Below are 17894 nucleotides of genomic sequence, written 5' to 3'. Positions count from 1 at the left end.
AAACATTCTCCAGAATTGATCACATGCTGGGCCACAAAGGAAGCCTTGGTAAATTTAAGAAAATTGAAATCGTATCAAGCATCTTTTCTGACCACAACACTATGAGATTAGAAATCAACTACAAGAAAAAAACTAAAAAACACAAACATGTGGAGGCTAAACAATATGCTGCTGAACAACCAATGGATCACTGCAGAAATCAAAGAGGAAATAAAAAACAGACAGGGTGAACAGATGCACAGAAGGAAGCATAAGAGAGGAGAGGGGGAAAGGAGGGGGAGGGGGAGAGGAGGGAGGGGAGAGAGGGAGAGAGAGGAGGTGGGAGGGGGGAGAGGAGAGAGGGGAAGGAGGGGAAGGACAGGGGAAGAGAGAGGAGGGGGGAGGGGAAGAGGATTGCCAGGAGTTTCAGTTCCTGCTCTTCCTAACATTTGTCAGCTTTACGATAAACCTCCCTTTTCTCCCACCTGAGCCGGTGTGAATGAACGTGTGCTTCTGGCAGTCAAAGTGGCCTGAATAGACGTTGTCTCTACCTGCTGTTCCTCCCTCCCCGTGGGGAGCCTTCCTCCTCCATCACCCCTGCCCCATCCAGTCCTTCAAGGCCTAGCTCCAGTGCCCCTGACTGCCATAGACAGTTCCTGGGTCTGGAAGACTTCCTGTCTGAATCTTCCCCAATCTTCCAGAACTAGCAGGAATGCCACCTTCTCCAGAAAGGCTCCCATGTCCCTCCCAGCTGGTCATCACCTCTTCCTTGCTTCTCTGAATTCCCTCAGTTCCTTGTTAACTTACCTGGCCTGGGACAGATGCTGCTTTTGTTGGGAACCAGGTTCTGTGGACTGTTCATGACCAAGCCAGTCTCCAAACATGGGATAAGCCAACAGTTTCTAATGGGGCCATTTTGTTTTATTTTGTTTGTTTGTTTGTTACTTTTTTATTTTTTATTTTATTTTTTTTGTTTTTAATTCTTTGTTTTATTTATTTATTTTTGGCTGTGTTGGGTCTTCGTTTCTGTGCGAGGGCTTTCTCTAGTTGCGGTGAGCGGGGGCCACTCTTCGTCGCGGTGCACGGGCCTCTCACTATCGCGGCCTCTCTTGTTGCGGAGCACAGGCTCCAGACGCGCAGGCTCAGTAGTTGTGGCTCACGGGCCTAGCTGCTCCGCGGCGTGTGGGATCTTCCCAGACCAGGGCTTGAACCCGTGTCCCCTGCATTGGCAGACAGATTCTCAACCACTGCGCCACCAGGGAAGCCCTATTTTTTTATTTTTATTGAAGTATTTTATTGAATTACAAAGTTGTGCTAGTTTTTGGTATACAGCAAAGTGATTCATATATATATATATGTATGTGTGTGTGTATATATATATATATCAGATTCTTTTCTATTATGGTTTATTACAGGATATTGAATATAGTTTCCTGTGCTATACAGAAGGACCTTGTTGTTTATCCACTTTATATATAGTAGTTTGTATCTGCTAATCCCAGACTCCTAATTTATCCCTCCCCCATCTTTCCCCTTTGGTAACCATAAATTTGTTTTCTATGTCTGTGAGTCTGTTTCTGTTTTGTAAATAAGTTCACTTGTATCATTTTTTTAGATTCCACATATAAGTGATATATTTATCTTACTCTGACTTACTTCACTTAGTATGATAATCTCTATGACCATCCATGTTGCTGCAAATGACATTATTTCATTCTCTTTTATGGCCGAGTAGTATTCCATTGTATATATGCACCACATCTTCTTTATCCATCCATCAGTGGACATTTACGTTGCTTCCATGTCTTGGCAATTGTAAATTGTGCTGCAATGAACGTAGGGGTGCATGTATCTTTTTGAATTAGAGTTTCATCTAGGTATATACCCAGGAGTGGGATTGCTAGATCACACGGTAGCTCTATTTTTAGCTTTTTAAGGAAACTCCATACTGTTCTCCATAGTGGCTGTACCCATTTACATTCCCACCAACAGTGGAGGAGGGTTCTCTTTTCTCCACACCCTCTCCAGCATTTGTTATTTGTAGACTTTTTGATGATGGTCATTCTGACTGGTGTGAAATGGTGCCTCACTGTAGTTTTGATTTGCATTTCTCTAATAAGTAGTGATGTTAAGCATCTTCTCATGTGCCTATTGGCCATCTGGATGTCTTCTTTGGAGAAATACCTATTTAGATCTTCTGCCCATTTTTTGATTGGGTTGTTTGTTTTTTTGTTGTTGAGCTGTATGAATTGTTTGTGTATTTTGGAAATTAATCCCTAGTTGGTTGCATCCTTTGCAAATATTTTCTCCCATTCTGTAGGTTGTCTTTTTGTTTTGTTTATGGTTTCCTCTGCTGTGCAAAAGCTTATTAGTTTGATTAAGTCCCGTTTGTTTATTTTTGCTTTTATTTCTATTGCCTTGGGAGACTGACCTAAGAAAACATTGCTACAATTTATGTCAGAGAGTGTTTCTTGGGGCCACGTTGGAAATTTTCATTTTCAGTTGTCACAGTGGCTGAGGTGAGAGGTTTCCTGCAAAGAGTAGGACAGAATCATACATGAAGAGTGGTTCCATGTCCCCCATGACTCTGAAATGTCACATGGAAGATACATACCCTTTATAATTATCTCATCCTAGAAACTAATTCTCTTTGACATCAAATTTGTTGAACGGTTCTAGTATGAAACTGAGTTTTCTGAGACTACAACTGCTGAGTAACGACTGTGCTTTGTTTGGTTGGGATTTTACCCAGTGTTTTTCATCATTTGAGAAAATCACATCGCACAGCGGGCACATCACTTGAAGCATTTGTGTTACCTCTACTGCACCTTGTGTTCATAGCTGTTACATTCACTGCGGTTTCACATACAGGTGCAAGCATCTAACTACATCATCGTGTTTCCTGATGTGCTAGTGCCTGACCACTTATAGTCAAAATATGCATTTTTATATCATAAATCACTTTTCTGAGAGTTCTCTTTTATATTATATTCAGAGCATTATATTGATTTTTTAACTGTATAGGTATGTTGTATTATTTATGAATTTCATTTTAGGATAACAAAGGGGTCTTTAAAAATATTCCTTACCAATGGGGGCATTGCGTCTGAGGGTGCTGAGGACCATTGGCCCTGCCAGTGGATGCTCCTCTGCGGGGTGCGAGGGTGTGGGTGGGCTCGGGGCAGTGATTCCCAGGGCACTGGAGCTGACACAAGCCGCCCCACACCGGGTGCCTTCTGGGGAGCACATTTTGGTTGCGTGATGCGTGAGGCAAGTCCTGGATCACAGGGTGGAAAGAGAAGGCGAGCACTGTCCCCTGGGAGACAAGACTGAAAACTGGGTTCAGGGCAAGAGGAGTGCAGGGGGTGGGGGGAAACCCACCCATGTTCTGTGAGATCAGAGGTCTGGAGAAAGGGTGGAGATGGAGGTGCCATCACGAGACCAAAACTGGGAGCTGGAAAATTACAGCTTTGGGTGATTATGGATCTCACTGCTATGAATGTTCTAGTACGTGTGTTGGGTGAACATGCACTCACTTCTCCATCGGTAAACACCTAGGAGTGAGTTGTTGAGCTATTGTATGTGCCTATATTCAGCTTTAGTAGACAATGCCTAGAGTTTTCCAAAGAGGTTGAAGCAATTTTCACCCCCACCAGCCAATGGATGAGCGTTCTGGTTGCTCCACATCCTACCTGACGTTTGTTATTTTCTGTCCTTTTCAGTTTAGGCACTCTGGTGGGTGTGTAGTGGTGTCAACCCCGTGTGCAGCAGCAGCAGGATGGACAAATAGGTTGTGGCCGGGTCCTGAATAGGGACCCTATCCAGCAGCATAACAACAACAGGCAATGACCAGGAAGCCCCTCACAGACACTATGCAGAGCGAAAGAAGGACACAAGAATTCACGTTCATATAAAGTTCAAATACAGGCACAAGGACTCCCCAGGGCTAGCAGCCAAGGAGCAGTGCAGAGACTGGACAGGAGCTGAAGGGGCTTCTAGAGGCCAGGAATTCTGTGTCTCCACCCAGGTGCTGGCTTCTAGGGTGTGTCCACTTTGCAGGAATCCAGTGGGCTGTACACTTAGGATCCGTGTCCTTTCTGCCAGGTACACTTCAACACTGAACATGTACTAACATTGAACACGGGCATGTGACAAGGAAGCTGTACGTATCCAGGGCCCTCTCTTCATCTCCTCACACCTGTGTCTGGAGACATTAAACCTTAGCTCTCCAATGAGCATGGGTGACCTCGAATGTCTGTGTAGAGTCTGGAGTCAAATCTATGTTTGAAATCCTGGCTCTGGGTCTGATCAGTGCTGCCCCCAGCCCCGCTGCCTCCCCCCTCAGAACAGCTCCTTCTGGGCACAGTATCAAGGGTATTAACAGACACTGCCTTCTCCCCAACTGTTGGGGGCACCTTATGAGTAAGTTTGAACCTGGCCTTCCTTGTCCCATCTACAGAGTGACCAGTCAGTGTCTGGAGAAGGAGCCCTGGACCTCGTGATGGTCACAGTGGCCGCACCATCTGTTCATTTATCCAGTGAAGGCAGGGGAGGGCTAGGCCAGGTACAGGCAGGAGGTGCGCTCACACCCAACAGGCTGGAAATGAGACTCGGAAATGAGACGTAGTCTTCCCGGGCGTGGTGGACACCCAGAGGCCCTAGCGCTGACCCCACGCTAATGAGCATTGTTTTCTCCAAACAGCCCTTCCCGGCCTGGATCAGAAGAAGCGTGGCGGCCACAGAGCGTGCTGCCTGCTGACCCCCCCGCCACCCCCTCTGTTCCCACCGCCGTTCTTTAGAGGGGCCCGAAGTCCGGTGAGTAGCTTTGGGCTCGTGAGAGAGCAGAAATGCAGGTCCCAGGGCCACCACACATCCCACCTCCTCCCCCACTGCTCAGTGGGAGTCAGTCCGGAGGGATCTAGCTCTCTGCCCTCACGTGGCAGGTGGAGCCCAGATTGGACATTGAGCTGTTCCTGGTACGTGTCTGTTCTCCCACCGCCTTAAACAAGTGATGGAGGGAAATGCTTCTCAGTAGGGAATTGGACTTGGCAAAGTGTCCCGTCCTCTCAAAAACATTGAGGTGAATTTATAACTTTCTGGGCTCCTATCAGTGGCTCGGACATGGCATTTTCCCCTCTGTCTTTCTTCTCCCCAAGTGCTTGTGAAATTCCCTTCCACAGCCCAAACTGAACTTACACCATATCCATGAGGTGACACAGGACACAGTCCTGTGAGAGGGCACGGAAGTGGGGAGGGGGGAAAAGGTGAGGAAAGAACAGGATCGGAGAAGCTGACCTAGAAGACAACTGGCCAGGGCGTTTCAGGGATTTGAGATGCTCAGATCTTTCCAGAACCTCTTAGACCTGTACCCTCCAGTACAGTAACCACTGGCCCTATGTGACCAGCTCCAGTTGAGATGTGCTGAGTGTAAAATACACATTGGATGCATTTTATAAGAATGTAAAATATCTCAGTAATTTTTTTACATTGAATATACACTGAAGTAATAATACTTGGGATATATTGGGTAAGATAAAATACTTATTAAAATTAATTTCACTTGTTTCCTTTTACCTTTTTTATGTGGCTACCAGGAAATTTTGAACTATATAGGTGTCTCGCATTGGTGGCTCACAGTTTATTTCTCTTGGACGGGGCTGTCCTGGACATTGGATAAAAGGCCCCTGAGTGAACTTCCTAACTCCATCCGAGAAGTCATTATCTCTCTGTAATCCATTCAGACCAGATTCATCTCAGAGCAGATGAGAGAATGGAAACTGGGGACCCAGAGGTCGCCTTCTTGAGACGCCCGCTGGGGTGTCAGGGAACCGCCAGCCTCAGGGCCTGGGCTATAGAACAGGTCTGTGTCCAGGAGGTGACCCTTCTCTGTCCCCCAAGTCTGACCTGTAACCTGTGTCGCTTTGCCTTGAAGCTTCTCTCCCCAGACATGAAGAATCTCGTCCTGGAACTGGAGACCACACGGCCCCCATGCGTGCAAGGGTCGCTCAGCTCCCCCAGGCCTCCGGGGCCCCAGGTCGGTGCATCCCCCAGGCCCTACCCCGCTGTCCTCTGTTCAGAGCAGGGATGCCCTCTGGGCAGAGCTGCCCCTTTTCAGGTGACATGGGGTTGTCTTCCTGCCCTGGAGGAACCACATGGACAGAACACTAGTTCATCTCTGGGGGATTCTGCCTCCCAGCCTTGACGCCCTCCTCCACACAATGGGGATAATAACTTCCCTTGCAGTACTGGATTTGGGGGGTGACCAAGTGAGCTGCTTGGTTGCTTGGTCACCCCCCGAAGTGGTGATAATGGGTGTGGTTACTATCATAGTTATCATCAAACACTGGATGACAATGTGACCGTTGACCCCCCCCCCCAGTGGACCCAGAGGTACCTGCATTCAGGCCAGAAAAATGGAGGTAACAGAGAACTTGTTACCCTGGGCTCAGTTTGGCCCCCAGATACTGGCACCAAGTAGCTCACCTCTCCCCACCAAAGCTCAAGTAAGAGTGAGGAACAGGCAAAATGCCAGAGAAAGGATTTTCTAGGCAGACAAAGAGTACCCTCCAGAGACCCTGCCTCACAGACTCCTGGCCCCTCTGGCCGGCCCGGGAGAGGGGATCCATCGAGGAGGAACATCCCTCAGCCTGAAGTCTGGGCCTGCCATGGGGACGGGAAGGAGGAATTATGTCGCCCTTCCTGGGGTACCCCTCCTGTGGCTTTCCATCATGGGAAGAAGACTAAGACAAACCTCCTCACCCTGGGGGCAAAGCCCCACACACGGGGGCCCGTAACTCCCGCATCAGCTCAAACGACCACCACTGCCCACCCAATGCAGCCACAGTGCACCTCTTGAGTCCTCAAGCACCCGAAGCTTGTTCCAGCCTTAGGGCCTTGAGGCTTGTGGCTCCGGCTGTGTGGAACGCTCTGCCTTCTGATTTTCACCATGGCCAGTTCCTTTGTCCCTCAGCGCTCAGTGTGCCCGCCGCCTCCTCAGACACGTCTCCTCGACCACTCCGCCTGCAGCACCCTCCCCATCACTCTCCACCCAATGACCTATTTTCTTTCGCTGCATAGTTTTCTCACGTTGTTATGGTTTTCTTATTTTTTGTTCCTAGGCTCTTTGGTCTCCCCTCCATAAAATGTAAGCTCTATGGCTGGGGTTGGCAAACTATGGCCAGGGGTCCAATCTGGCTTGTTTTTGTAATTAAATATTATCGTCTCTGGCTGCTTTTGCACTAACGGGTAGAGTTGAGTAGTTGTGACAGAATTGCTCTCTCAGAGCCAAAGCCTAAGGTATTTCCTATCTGGCTTCTTACAGAACTGACCCCTGGTCTTGCGAGCAGGGACGTTGTCCACCTGGCTCATGCTGTGTGCCCAGCCCACACCAGTGCCTGGGGTGTAGAGCTTCCCCATCAATGTTTGTCGAATGCAATGAGGAAAACAGGTGGACCGGAGCTGCCACAGAGGGGCTGGGGAGTCCGCATAAAGGCATGGTGGGCACCCGAGGGTCAGCTCTGGGGGGATTCCTATCTTGCCAGCCTTGAAGTCCATACTGACAGCATGTGATAGCACATGAGAAACGATGCTGAAAGCTCAGCCTCCCTGCACTGGTGCCGAATCAAATCTCGGAGACAGAGTTTTGAGTGAAGTAGAAGAGGACAGCTTTATTACTTTGCCAGGCAAAGGGGGCCACAGCGGGCTAATGCCCTCAAAACTGTGTGTCCTGGGCTTCCCTGGTGGCGCAGTGGTTGAGAATCTGCCTGCCAATGCAGGGGACACGAGTTCGAGCCCTGGTCTGGGAAGATCCCACATGCCGCGGAGCAACTGGGCCCGTGAGCCACAACTACTGAGCCTGCGCGTCTGGAGCCTGTGCTCCGCAACAAGAGAGGCTGCGATAGTGAGAGGCCCGCGCACCGCAATGAAGAGTGGCCCCCGCTTGCCGCAACTGGAGAAAGCCCTCGCACACGAAGACCCAGCACAGCCAAAAATAAATAAATGAATTAATTAAAACAACAACAACAAAAAAAAAACTGTGTGTCACAACCCCAGAGGATTGGATGAAGGGTTTTATAACAGTGGTTCAAGGGTGGGGTCTCTGACAAGATTAGGGTGTGAGCAGGGCCTGCCCTCCTTTAACCTCATCTCCTTATCTTGATGAGCTTCTCTGGTCCCTTTAATCTTGCCTCAGGTGGTCTCTTGGCTGTTCCTCCTTTGTTCGAATCCACCCTTTGGAACTCAGGGAAGGTCACAGAGGCTGGAGTCTTGCTTACAAGAAACAGGGGACAGTAAGGCCAGACACTATAAAACTCTTAGAGGAAAACATAGGCAGAACACACTATGACATAAATCACAGCAAGATCCTTTTTGACCCCCCTCCTAGAGGAAGGGAAATAAAAACAAAAATAAACAAATGGGACCTAATGAAACTTAAAAGCTTTTGCACAGCAAAGGAAACCATAAACAAGACGAAAAGACAACCCTCAGAATGGGAGAAAATATTTGCAAACAAAGCAACTGGCAAAGGATTAATCTCCAAAATTTACAAGCAGCTCATGCAGCTCAATGTCAAAGAACAAACAACCCAATCCAAAAATGGGCAGACGACCTAAACAGACATTTCTGCAAAGAAGATATACAGATTGCCAGCAAACACATGAAAGGATGCTCAACATCACTAATCATTAGAGAAATGTAAATCAGAACTACAATGAGGCATCACCTCACACCCATCAGACTGGCCATCGTCAAAAAATCTACAAACAGTAAATGCTGGAGAGGGTGTGGAGAAAAGGGAAGCCTCTTGCACAGTTGGTGGGAATGTAAATTGATACAGCCACTATGGAGAACAGTATGGAGGTTCCTTAAAAAACTAAAAATAGAACTACCATAAGACCTAGCAATCCCACTACTGGGCATATACCCTGAGAAAACCATAATTCAAAAAGAGTCATGTACCACAATGTTCATTGCAGCTCTATTTACAATAGCCAGGACAGGGAAGCAACCTAAGTGTCCATCGACAGCTGAATGGATAAAGAAGATGTGGCACATATATACAATGGAATATTCCTCAGCCATAAAAAGGAATGAAATTGAGTTATTTGTAGTGAAGGGGATGGACCTAGAGACTGTTATACAGAGTGAAGTAAGTCAGAAAGAGAAAAACAAATACAGTATGCTAACACATATATGGAAGCTAAAAAAAAAAAAAAAAAAAAAGTGATTCTGAAGAACCTAGGGGCAGGACAGGAATAAAGACGCAGATGTAGAGAATGGACTTGAGGACACGGGGAGGGGGAAGGGTAAGCTGGGACGAAGTGAGAGAGTGGCATGGACATATATACACTACCAGATGTAAAATAGATAGCTAGTGGGAAGCAGCCGCATAGCACAGGGAGATCAGCTCGGTGCTTTGTAACCACCTAGAAGGGTGGGATAGGGAGGGTGGGAGGGAGACGCAAGAGGAAGGGGGTATGGGGATGTAGGTATATGTATAGCTGATTCACTTTGTTATAGAGCAGAAACTAACACACCATTGTAAAGCGTTTATACTCCAATGAAGATGTTAAAAAAAAAGGGGGGGACAAAAAAAGGCCTCTGTGCCTGGGACCGCCACAGGCCCCGCTCGGTTTCAGAACCCACAGAGAACCCATGGGAAGGGGGTCCCGGCTGCCCCCAGACTGCGGTCTCCAGCCCCATGTGCATGCCTCCAACCTCGTGCAATCCCACGTGTGTCACTCCGAGGCTGTGCTGCCGACTCCGGGGACACAGTGTGAGGACCAGCAGCCCTGACATCACCTGGGAACTTGCTGGAAACGCAGAATCTCACCCTCCCCTCCTCCATCCCACACCCTTCAATCAGAGTCTGCATTTTAACAAGACTCTCCGGAGGGAATCACCTCCACATCGAAGTCTGGGAAGCGCTGAGCTAGGGAGAGCACAACGGCCTGATAAATAGTTCTAGTCCATTTCAAGAAAATGGAAAAAGGTGAGGCTTGGGAAAGAAAAAAGAACGGAACTGAAACTGTCCCTCCTCCCCTCCCTAAAACAGAAGGAGGATAAACCAAAGATAGTGGTTCCCAAACTTTTCTGCACATTAGAATCCCCTGGGATGCCTGTGTCCCTCGGGAATTTTAAAAGATCCCCAGGGGTTTCTAATGTGCAGAGAGGCTTAGGAACCCCTGGCTGAGGGGTTGTTGGTCATTTGGACAAGCCTCCTAGAAATCCTGTTTCAGACAGGCTTTGCGTGAGGCGTGCTCACCTGCAGATGTTGGGGATGAAGGGGTGGCCTGGGGGTTTTGGTGGATTCCTCTCTGCTGTCCTGGGGAGCTTGGAAGACGGTTGGCCAACTGAGCATTTCATAGGCGCGTACGCTGAAGGCAGCTGCGTCCTGCCGTAGGGGGTGTCAAGCTTTAGTGCGACGGGCCCTGGAGTCCCTGAGCTGGACTCAGCCCTGCTCCCGTGGCCGGGCTGTGGGACAAAAATGCACTCTTCACATCTTAAAACAGAAGACTTTTGCTGTACCTGGTACCCATAGATCCACCATGGGAATTTCTGTGTCAGCTGCTCCTGCGAGCAAAGCCTAACTTCCGTCCTGTCTGGGCCCCAGGGAAACTTGGTAAGAGCAGCCGAAAAGCTGTGAGAGGTGGTGCAGCATCTCGTTTTCAGCAAATAGCATATCTTCAAGTCTCTTCAGCTGCTCTCACCAAGCACTCAGGATGTTTCGGGCAACCCAAGAATTCCAGGGAGAAAATGAAAATCACAGAGAGTAGGTGTGTGAACATTAATTACAATAATGGTGCTGCTGGAAACAGCCTAGAGAAAGCAAGAAGAGGGGGCCTAGGGGAGAGGGGCCTGGGCTGGAGAGTATGAAGTGTCCTTCCTGCCGTGCCTGGAGCCCTGAATCTGCAGAGAGGACGAGGCTACCAAGGAGCCAGGGCCCCAAGAGCCCCTCCTGGCCTTGGCTCCCTCCCACCGGCCTGCCTTGGGCTCATGCATGCTTTCTTCACTTCTTATCTTGATTGTGTAGGGCCCGCCTGGGCTTCCCGGCAAGACAGGACCAAAGGGAGAAAAGGTATGAACCACCTCTATCTTCACCCCACCTCTCCTTGGTAATTCCAGCCTGTTTTCTGGGGGCGCCACTGAGGGTTTTCAAGTTCAGATTTCAAAGCACGTGCTAATCCTGCCTTAGTGCGTGAGGATGGGCTCCGGGGTGACTGGGCTGCTGAAGGTGTGGGACCCCACCGGTGCATCTGGGGGGCCCCCTGACATGGCGGGGGTGCTGTGAACCGCCAGGTGACCAAGTTCTGGAATCAGCCCTGCTAAGACCTCTGATTCCAGAACTTTTCCTCCAAAGCAGCCTCTGCTTACCTGTCTTCTCCATCCACAGGGGGAGCTTGGCCGACCGGGAAGGAAGGTATGGTCCATGCTGTTCTGTCAACATTACACGGGCAGCTGTGCTCGGTGTGCACGAGTGTGTGCACTCCTAGGGGTGGGGACCAGCCGCGCACCTCCGCGGCCCTGATACCCAGATGGCTGATGACAGCACTGCCATCCTGATGAGGACTGTAGTGACCTCCTCTTTCTGCCCACTTTTCAGTCAGGAGCTGCAGCCTGCTACTGGTGGCATTCGGACTTCTGCCAGAGGCTGCCAAGCCTGGCCAGATTTCCCCCAGCCTCAGACCACCTCATCCTGCCATCCATCAGAGAAACCCTCCAAGGCCTCAGCCAGCAGCACCAAATGACTCTCACTGTCAATTTGATTAAAGTGGAATAAAGTGTCAGACAGAAACAAATGGCTTTGCTTTAAGGCCCAGCTGAAATAAATGGGAGTTACTTCAGGTCACAGGGACTCAGTAAACCAAACACATGTTATTAAGATTCTCATTAGTGTCAGGAAGGAGTAAACCCCCTGCCGCTTGCTGTAGTCAATGGATGCTGGCACTGAAATTGTAGGTCTTGGTGATATAGAAGAAGGTTCAAAACTTTGGCCAAGAAAGATGCCTCTGGTTCTAAATATAAATTACTATTTTCCCAGTTAAATGTTTTATTCAAATACTTTCACTATCAATAAGAGCCTCAAACAGACCTTTGTAAGACAAAGTTCCAACCCTTTAAGGCACAGCTGACCACTCCAGTCAAGTCCCAGGGGTCGACTGAAGTGCTGGGCTGGGGGGATTCTGGTATCGTCTCCATGCTCAGGACTAACAAGGGCCGTGATTGATTAGTGATGTCTGCCGTGGATGAGGAAGGCAGGAGCAGGAACTAGTACACATGCCAGCACCTGTGATGTCTGGGTAGGGGCTGAGCCTTCCACATCTCCAGCTTGGCTAACTGAAATTAGCCAGTGGGTGCAGAGGTCAACATAGACCCCAAGTCGCTGCTCCCCTGCTCTCTTGCAGGGCTTACTCTTCCATAGCTCCTTGGCTTATGTTGGGTTCCCTAGACACAGAGATAGAGATGGTCCATGCCATGTGCAAGTGAATTAATGATTAAGGGAGCTCTCTCCAGAGGAGCCTGAGGGGAGGGGAGACCCAGATGGGGCAGGGAAAGAAACCCAGCCTGGGGTGGTATCAGATGACATCCAACTTCAGTCTGATCCCTAGGGGAGCTCCGGAGTGTGAACGGCACCAGAGAATTTGTCCTGCCTTACCTTGATGTAAGGGGGCTGGGCTGTTGGCTGCAGGAAGGGGAGGTACATCAATTGCTGGGCAGCTCCAATTGCCCCCGGCCAACCCACACTTGCAGGTTGTAAGAAGGAATGTGTTGGTACAGCAAGGAAGGTAGCCCCTGGGAAATGGGCATACTGAGCAGGGGGGAAAGACCTTGAGGGGGTACCCCCAGCATCTGCTGCTGCTCTCCAAACATAATCCTCTCCCCTCCTACATTGCCTCCTTGGGGAGAACCTATGGGACTGCAGGGGACATTTGGGTGGATGGGTAGGGATGATAATGATCAAAGAACCAAGAAGTTTAGAATCCCTTCCCTACCACCTTCCATTTCTCGAATAGAACAATCTTGTGTGTCGACATAATGTGACACCAAGGGCTTTAACTCATACCCAAGTGGCCCAACTTTCTAGGCCATCAGTCTTTGGAGGGTGGGGATGAGAGTCCTGGGGCCACGCTTGGAAGCCCCATACTCCCCTCTAGGCCACAGAGACAAATCTGTGTTTTTAGAGGGAGGGAAACAAACCCAGTTGTCTTGACTTTTGTTCTCTGTCTTTGAAGGGCAGACCCGGCCCCCCAGGTGTTCCTGGCATGCCTGGGCCTGTTGGCTGGCCCGGCCCTGAAGGCCCCAGGGTAAGTGTGGCAGCTCTCAGGGCTCCGGTGGCATCAGAACTGGAGGGGAGAAGATGGCGGCTCCCCAGGCCCCTGGCACATAGTCGGTGAAACTCACTTCCTCCAGATGGGGAGGAAGGAGAGAGCCTGAGGGCTGCCCCGAGGTCCCTAAACACTTCCTCCTTTGCTTGGACTGCAAGACCTTGGTCAGTCCCACGGCTCAGCTTCTGTGGGAGGAGAAACGGGGGGCTGCCGCCTCTTTCCCAGGGGCCCTGTCCTCCTTTGTCCTGAGGGTTAGCGTGCAATTATTTGGTTCCCTGAGATGACACAAGAGGGGCTTGTGTCTGGAAAGCAGTTGGCCTGTCATGCTAATTGGGCAGGGGGTGGAGGGTGAGGGCATGGGAGTTGGGGGCTGGAACAACGGAAATCCTATATTCACAGAGGGATTGCCAAATGCTGGTGGAATCCCCGTCCTCAGACAGGTTAGGAAAAGCTAATACATCCACACCCATGTCTTTTTACACACTTTGGTCATAGACTATTGGGTGCAGAGGCCACGACTCAGAACTTTGACCTGCAGAAGTCAGGGGTGAGCAGGTGAATGTCACTATCTGCTCTGACTCACTTATCGGCTGTATTTATTCTGAGAATAGAAAATTGTTCCCAGTCCTCTTAGGAAAAGTCCCAAGGATATTTCTTTAAAAATCCCCTGTATAGAGCTGAGCCATCCAATATGGCAGCCACTAGCCACATGTGGCTACTGAGCCCTTGAAACATGCCTAGTGCCACTGAGGAACTGAATATTTAATTTTAATTAATTTAAGTTTGAATTCAAAAACCTGTACTCAATTCAGTTACTTGAAAATATTTAAGTATTTTGGAGTAAATTGAGTATGTGAATCTGCTTTTTTAACTATAAATTTTATGAAATCTAAATACAGATCAAGTATTTTAGATGAAAGTTTAGCACCTGAATTGAGATGTGATTTAAATGTAAAATACACAGCAGATTTCAAATATTTATTATGAAAAATGGAATGTAAACCTCTCATGAATAATTTTTGCATTGATGGCATATTTAAAATGATAATTAGATTAAATTAGTTAGAGTAAATAAAATATGTTGTTAAAGTTAATTCCATCTGTTTAGTTTTACTGTTAATGTGACTTCTAAAAAATGTTTAATATTAAGTATGTGGTTCACCTTATATTTCTACTGTTTAGCGCTGGTTAAAGGTTTTTAGCACAGAGGGCACTGAAAGTTCCAACTGTAAACCATTCTGAGGGCTAACAGATCCCACCCATGAATCCTAGTCCCCTGCCTCCGTAGTATACACCCAGAGGCTGATGTTCACTCTGCTTGGCTGCAAACCTAGGGTAAGAGTATACGGAAGCATTGGAAAGGCCCTCACTATGCAAAGAGTAGAGCAGATGTAGTTTTTTGGGGGTGCGGATACCTTGTCCTTTGAGGCCCCAGTGCCTGCATGCTCTCTCCCCCTCCCTTTCCCAGCCTTCTCTGGGAGAAACTCAAACATCAGTCAATTTACAACATGTTAGTGAGCATTTAGTTTGAAGATCTGCTCTACCTTGGACAATTTCATTCTATGTTTCAGGTCAAATACCAGAATGAAGTGTGGAGTCTGTAGTCTTGGGGCCCTGGGAGCCAGCAAGGGAGGATTTGGGGTCCTCAGGTTCACAGGCCAGCCCCAATGTCCCCAGTTCCATCCTGATCTTGCCCATGCCTCTCCTGGTTCAGTTTCTCTAGGAAATGTCACTGTAGGTCTTTTTTTCCCCTTCTTCTGATTCCCACAGGGTGAAAAAGGTGACCTGGGGATGATGGGCTTGCCAGGGTCAAGAGGACCAATGGGCTCCAAGGTCAGTGTGCTGGTCCAGATAGATTTTTCCAGGTCTTCTTACTCAGGTTCTGGAGCAGCTGATGTCTATAAAGTGGGGACCGGGTGGCTGCGTCCTGGGCTGGGGATTGTCACCGATATTGGAGAGCCCGGTGCCAGGGTGTGCTTAGCTTTACCAGCCCTCTGAGGGACATCGTGTCCTGGGACACAGGGGCAGAGGGATGCCATTCCTGCTGTTATCTTGGGCAGCGAGGGTCAAGCCTCTGGACAACAAAGCAGATGGAAACCTTTGTTCAGGCCTTTGGGAGAGGAAGGAAAGCAGTGTTCTTTTTAGGCCTGGTTTAAACACAACCCTCAGGGACATCTTTGTATTTACTGCTGCAACTCCCCCACCCCCCCCAAAAAACTTGCAGCTCAATGTGGAGACACATCTCACCACCACATACAGGGATGGCTTCCACTCTTGCACCAAACCCAAAGGTCCCACAGGGCTGATTGTCAATTCACCTTCTGCTTTCTTTCAGGGCTACCCTGGATCCAGAGGGGAAAAGGTTGGTGCTTGTCTCTGATGGCTCCCCAGAGCCTGGTCTGGGCTGTTGGGTCTGGGGTCAGTGATGAGCAGAGGATGGGCCCAGGGGTCTCTTTAGTCAGCGACTGCAGCCACCACTCCTAGATATTACCCTGTCCTTTGTCAGTGGGCTGCGAGACAGGAGTGAGGGACCTCCTAGCCAGGGCAAGTGGGTTAGGGAGGAGCTCCTGGAGGATGTGAAGGCCCCTCAGGCCTCAGTGAGAGCTGAAAGTTGTGCCAGGTGCAGCGTGAACACAGCTGACATGGGGTGCTGCACAAAAATGGCAGATGTGTTCTTAGAGCAAGCTTCTACCACACAACCTTCTTGTCTGTCAAAAACGGAGCAAAAAACAAAAAACCCAGCCAGACCCTGGGGACAAATTTTCTAGAGGATAAGAGAAAATCTGGGACCTGGAATTTTCTGTGGGTTGTCCTTTATTAGTGTAGAGGTCTTTGAGGTCCAAATAGAAGGTTATCTCACAAAGCATGCCTTCCCTGGGCCAGTCTCCTAACCTCTGAGCCTGTTTCTTTGCCTGGGAAGTGGGGTGCTGACCTATGGAGCTTTCAGTTTGAAATGCTCCAGTTCCCCCTCCCCCCCAATGGAGTTAACTCATTGACTGTCTCCTGTGGTTTCCTCCTAGGGATCCAGAGGTGAAAGGGGTGAATTGGGTCCCAAAGGAGAAAAGGTAATGGGCATTGCATAAAAATGATAAACTTCAACGGAAGTGGCAGCCCCTGCTCACCCCCATCTTGCAGGCTGACTGGCTGAATGAATGAATGAATGAATGGCTGACTGACTGATTGACTGACTGACTATCAGAATGACTAACTAACTGGCTGATTCTCTGACTGACTGACTGACTGGCTGTCTGTCTGACTGGCTAACTGGCTGCTGACTGACTGACTGACTGGCTGACTGGCTGGCTGGCTGACTGATTGGCTGACTGACTGACCGACTGACTGACTGACCAACTGGCTGACTGGCTGACTGACTGACTGACTGACTGACCGACTGGCTGACTGGCTGACTGACTGACTGACTGACTGACCGACTGGCTGACTGACCGACTGGCTGACTGACAGGACTTTATCTTGAAGAGCTGACCAAACTCTTCCTCAGCCCTTTCAAGCATTATTTCAGAGGCAGTCACTGTGTTTGTTGTTCTCTTCACAGGGTTTCCCAGGACTTCCTGGAATGTTGGGGCAGAAAGTAAGTACCTAGAAGTAGTAAAAGTAGGTCTCAGTAACAAATTAGACCTTCCAAGCACAGCGAAAAGAGGTCTGCCTCTCCATTCCTCAGGCATGAAAAGCGGGTTTCGCTGTGGAAGTTTCTGGTTTGAAAGGGGAGCAAGTTGTTGAATGCATCAGTGAGACCTCCCTCCAGCTCAGTGGGGGGAAGAGATTCCCCACCTGAGTGGAGAGAGGCATTCCCTGCATCTTCTGTCTGTCAGAGGGCTATGGGACTGTTCAAAAGCAGAAAGCTTTGTGCCCGGGCACTCAGACTGGAGCAACAGTGGTCAAGGGCCCTGGCGTGGGTTTGAGACCACTGCTGACTGCACCCAGCTCAGCGCTCCTTCAAGGGGGCACATGCACTGCCGGAGGCCCACAGGGTTATTTTAGTGGGTGACAGCTAAAACATTTTTTATTTGATAGGTGAATTTATTATCTATTTAAGTATTTAGTGGGATTTGCTTGGGACAAGGCTTAATAAAAAAGGAGTTAATTTGGTTGACTTAAAGAAAAAATATTTAGTGAATAACAATAGAATGGTGTGCAGATGTGATAAAAACTGTGAAAGTGGCAATTGAGTGACAGACTTTTTTTTAACTCTTACTTAAGTTTAGGGAAGAGGTATCGGGGGACGAGGGGAGTGTCAGAGAAAGGGTGCTTGAATGATCACTTAGGACAACCACCATCGCAATGGTGGTTCGTCATGCTGTAAGGCACTGACATTGGAAACTTATTTTTGCCTAAGCCTCAGAGCATGATATTCTTCAAACAGGCAAATGGGATGCTTTCTTAGAATTCTAAATTGTTTTCAAGTTCACCTTAAAATTTTATTTTCCAAACTTGAATGAACAATTTTTATCTGACTTTCTCTTGTCAGTAGATCATATTTAAATAATTTCAATCATCCGACATGATTATAATTTATCACTGCCTAAAGCTGTCAAAAACTCTGTCTCTGCTACCTACATAGAGTGTTGGGTT

General features: G+C 48.7%; 1 protein-coding gene across 3 annotated transcripts in view; it reads left to right on the top strand.

Moving 5' to 3' along the window:
* COLQ (collagen like tail subunit of asymmetric acetylcholinesterase) overlaps window positions 1-17894 on the top strand; it is a 67261-nt gene that overhangs the window by 30551 nt on the left and 18816 nt on the right. For 2 of the 3 annotated variants that reach the window (XM_059921935.1, XM_059921937.1), the window contains exons 2-10: window positions 4682-4794; window positions 5912-6013; window positions 11012-11056; window positions 11372-11398; window positions 13212-13283; window positions 15075-15137; window positions 15640-15666; window positions 16325-16369; window positions 16858-16893. In XM_059921935.1, coding sequence (XP_059777918.1) covers window positions 4682-4794; window positions 5912-6013; window positions 11012-11056; window positions 11372-11398; window positions 13212-13283; window positions 15075-15137; window positions 15640-15666; window positions 16325-16369; window positions 16858-16893 — 530 coding nt within the window. The remainder of the gene's footprint in view (window positions 1-4681; window positions 4795-5911; window positions 6014-11011; window positions 11057-11371; window positions 11399-13211; window positions 13284-15074; window positions 15138-15639; window positions 15667-16324; window positions 16370-16857; window positions 16894-17894) is intronic. The other variant, XM_059921938.1, reaches the window with a different exon arrangement.

The sequence above is a fragment of the Balaenoptera ricei genome, chromosome 4 (assembly GCF_028023285.1).
Source record: "Balaenoptera ricei isolate mBalRic1 chromosome 4, mBalRic1.hap2, whole genome shotgun sequence".
NCBI classification, from domain to species: domain Eukaryota; kingdom Metazoa; phylum Chordata; class Mammalia; order Artiodactyla; family Balaenopteridae; genus Balaenoptera; species Balaenoptera ricei.
Note: the sequence above shows the minus strand (reverse complement) of the source record. Positions and strands in the feature narration are given on the sequence as shown.